Source organism: Eubalaena glacialis, chromosome X (assembly GCF_028564815.1).
Source record: "Eubalaena glacialis isolate mEubGla1 chromosome X, mEubGla1.1.hap2.+ XY, whole genome shotgun sequence".
In the NCBI taxonomy this organism is placed as follows: Eukaryota; Metazoa; Chordata; class Mammalia; order Artiodactyla; family Balaenidae; genus Eubalaena; species Eubalaena glacialis.
The window spans coordinates 81,650,861-81,654,349 of record NC_083736.1 but is presented as its reverse complement, the minus strand read 5'-3'; the positions used below and the strand labels follow the sequence as shown (position 1 = coordinate 81,654,349).

At 33.9% G+C, this 3,489-nt stretch overlaps 1 protein-coding gene across 1 annotated transcript; it reads right to left on the bottom strand.

Annotated features, from left to right (window-relative positions):
* Window positions 1-1,653: 1,653 nt before the first annotated feature.
* On the bottom strand, window positions 1,654-2,581 carry CPXCR1 (CPX chromosome region candidate 1). Its single transcript, XM_061179230.1, is given in 2 exon segments — window positions 1,654-2,116; window positions 2,118-2,581. Coding segments are annotated over 2 exon segments (927 nt in total).
* Between the last annotated feature and the right edge of the window lie 908 nt (window positions 2,582-3,489).

The following is a 3,489-nucleotide window of genomic DNA, read 5'->3' as shown; positions in this document are numbered from 1 at the left end:
TTTGGCAAAGTAAACTGAAAACTTTCTGGAAAGGATTCACCATTTTAGATGCTGTTAAGAACATTTGTGATTCATGGGATGAGGTCAACATATCAATATTAACAGGAGTTTGGAAGAAGTTGATTCCAAACTTCGTAGGTAACATTGAAGGGTTCAAGACTTCAGTGGATAAAGTCACTACGGATGAGGTGGAATTAGCAAGAGAATTATAATTAGAAGTGGAACCTGAAGATGTGAATGAATTGTTGCAATATCATGATAAAATTCAATGAATGAGGAGTTACTTCTTATGGATGACCAAAAAAAAAAAAAAAAGGTTTCTTGAGATGGAATCTACTCCTGGGGAAGATGCCGTGAAGATTGTTGAAAATACAACTAAGGGGTTTAGAATATTACATAAACTTAGTTGATAAAGCAGTGGCAGACTTTGAGAGGATTGACTTCAATTTTGAATGAAGTTCTACTGTGGGTAAAATGCTATCAAATGGCATTACATGCTACAGAGAAATCATTGATGGAAGAAAGAGTCTGTCAGTGTGGCAAATTTCATTGTTGTCTTATTTTAAGAAATTGCTACCGCCACCCCAACCCTTAGTAACTACTGTCTTGATCAGTCAGCAGCCATCAACATCAAGGCAAGACTCTCCACCATCAAAAAGATTGACATGCTAAAGGTTCAGATAAAGACTAGCATTTTTCAGCAATAAAGTATTTTTCAAATTAAGTATGTAAATTGATTTTTTAGATATGGTATTGCACACTTAATAGACTATGGTATAGTGCAGACATAACTCTTATATGCACTGGAAAACAAAAAAAATTTGTGTGACTCACTTTACTGTGATATTCACTTTTTGCAGTGGTCTGGAACTGAACTTGCAATTTCTCCAAGGTATACCTGTATATGTATGGATGGAACGTAAAATGTGAGTGGTGATCATAGGCAATGATGAAGCTATCCACGAAAAAATGATTACTATCTTATGCTACCAGTTTAATATTTGTTCACTTCTATCTCAAATAATTTCACTTCTACCACATTATTTTCTTTTAATGAGTTTAATTTTTATTTTGAATCATCAACATTATTATCTAAACACAGCACATTTATAATGCTTGAAACTTTTTTCTACCCACAGAAATTTTTATCTAGTTGTAAGCATACAATGCAACTTTCTATGTCTTTAAAATTATTTTTATTGAATTTATGAAGAATGTTTCAGATATAAAATTTAGCAGAGTCTCTAGAAACACCTGGTAGGACTTTGTCTAGCCCTCCAATATATGTTTGCTATTGTTGTCAGAATCCTGTGAACTTGGAATCTGATAATATTAACAATACTTTCTTTCAGCAGAAGTGGATATTAAGAAAGTGCATATATTTTCCTAGTTCAATTGCTGACTATATACAGATCCAGGGCCTGATATTTTGATGATCTGTTTGTAATAGCAGAGTTTAAACAGAGGTTTCCTTATGAGTTGTTCCTCTCTTCTCAATGGTGATTCTTTTTGATATATCTTATTTTGTGTTCCTTTCTGCAACTCCATCTAACACTGTAAAAATTTATGTTCATACAATTTTGCCTCAATTTGGTAGTCAAATTATAAATTTTTTAGAAGTTAAATTTTAAAATTAATTTGTCTCAGTTGAAGTTAATTCTCAGGAAAGCTGCAGGAATGTTGTCTTAATTCAATCAAATTGTTGAAACTACTTCCGCAGATGGGGCATAGTTATTTCCAACCATTATTGGTGTTTATAATCACAACCCTCATGTTGTGGTGAGATCTCAAATGATCCTCCAAAGCTTTTCAATTAAATGTGTTTTGAATTTGGGCTTGTGAGATACAGAGCACAGGCCTCACAAAAATGTGGAATCCATCCTTTCCTTTAGTATCAGTTGATTTGTAAAATTTTCATGGTGTCATTCTCTCAATGAGGGGACGGTAATAGTACACCCTCAAAGGTCTTCCAAATATCATGGTTCTCTCACCGTGAGTGAGGACATTTGGATGAGGAAGACATGCTATATACTTTTGCTTCACCCACATGGTATCTTGACGACCTGTAGCCTGAGAGAAATGTCTACCACAGAGCAGATGGAGAATCATTCTTCTCATGATTGTTAATAAATGGGATTCTTCTCCATGAAATTGAGGGTTGGAGAGAAATTTTGTAATTTATGGTGTTATGACAGAAATCACTTGTTTTCATCTCCACTTTTCCTGAGTAGAGTCTTGCTCTGTTAGTTAAGGGACTGTTTTTATCAATTTTTACTAGTGGGATACTCAGGTAATTCTCCCTAATCCTGACATGAGCAAAACCCATGTTCTAGGAATGAGAATCTTTTTGGGTTTCTTCTACTTCAAGCTCAGTATTTTCTGCTGCTTGAGGAACAGCATGCTCCTGGGAAGTTGGTGCATCTAGCGCCCTGTTCATTGGGTTGCTTTCCACCTGAGAAATCATATTAGAATCAGCAAATGAAGGCTCTATATCTGCACTGCAGTCATTTGGAGCCTCATTTTCTAAATTTTTGAGAGCATTGTCAGCTGGATTACTTCCTTCTTTAGTAGGAGAATTCATCCTGAGTTCTATTTATGAAAAAGAAGACAAAGATCTATTAAATTGAGGAATGCTCTACTTCATAAGAAACCAGTTTAATCCTGGCAAAAATATGTGGATGTGTTATTCCTGAGCTTTCACACACCTTTAAATATATATGTATTTCTCACATTTTTAACATCAGAGTCACAGACTCACAAAATAAAATAAGGAAAAATGAAAACTGAGGGCAAATTTGACTCCTATTAAATAGGTGGTCTCATTACTTAGTTTTGAAACTTGTATAAATTTAGAATAACATAAACTTTCATCTAGTTAATATAGGAATGTACTCTCTGCACTACAGTGCATATAGTTCCCAGTAGGAAGCCTAATTATTCCCTTTTGGATGGTAAATTAAATAGAATTTTTATTTAATAAAATAGATCCAAATACTGACCTGGGATTTTTAAATGAGGATAAAGTAGAAGACAGTTTTCTTTTGGTTTTGTTTTGTTTTGTTTTGTCTTTTTTTAATGAGTATATATGTTTAAGAGAGAATCAAGACCTATGTGAAAATGAAATGGTTGAATTTGTATGGAGAACTAGCTATTTTTCCCTTGGAATTAAAAAAAAATTGTTTTGTTCTTTTATCTGTTCTTTTAAAGCAATATGTATGCAAAGAACAACAATTATGAATTATGTGGAAGGGCAAGGCAGAGCAGGTAAGAGAGTAGAAAGCTGAATAGTGAAGTCCAAACTCTGAGTCATTTATTAAAATATCTTTCAAATTCACCATTTCCTTTTCATTCTCATTGCCTCAGCACTAATCAAACTGATAATCACATCATGCTTCCTTTACTGCTAAAAGTAGTTGAATTCTCTGATTCCAAACTCTCAGCTCACTCCTCTCCTCTTACCTGTTTCTTTCCTTATGCCACCTACCTGCT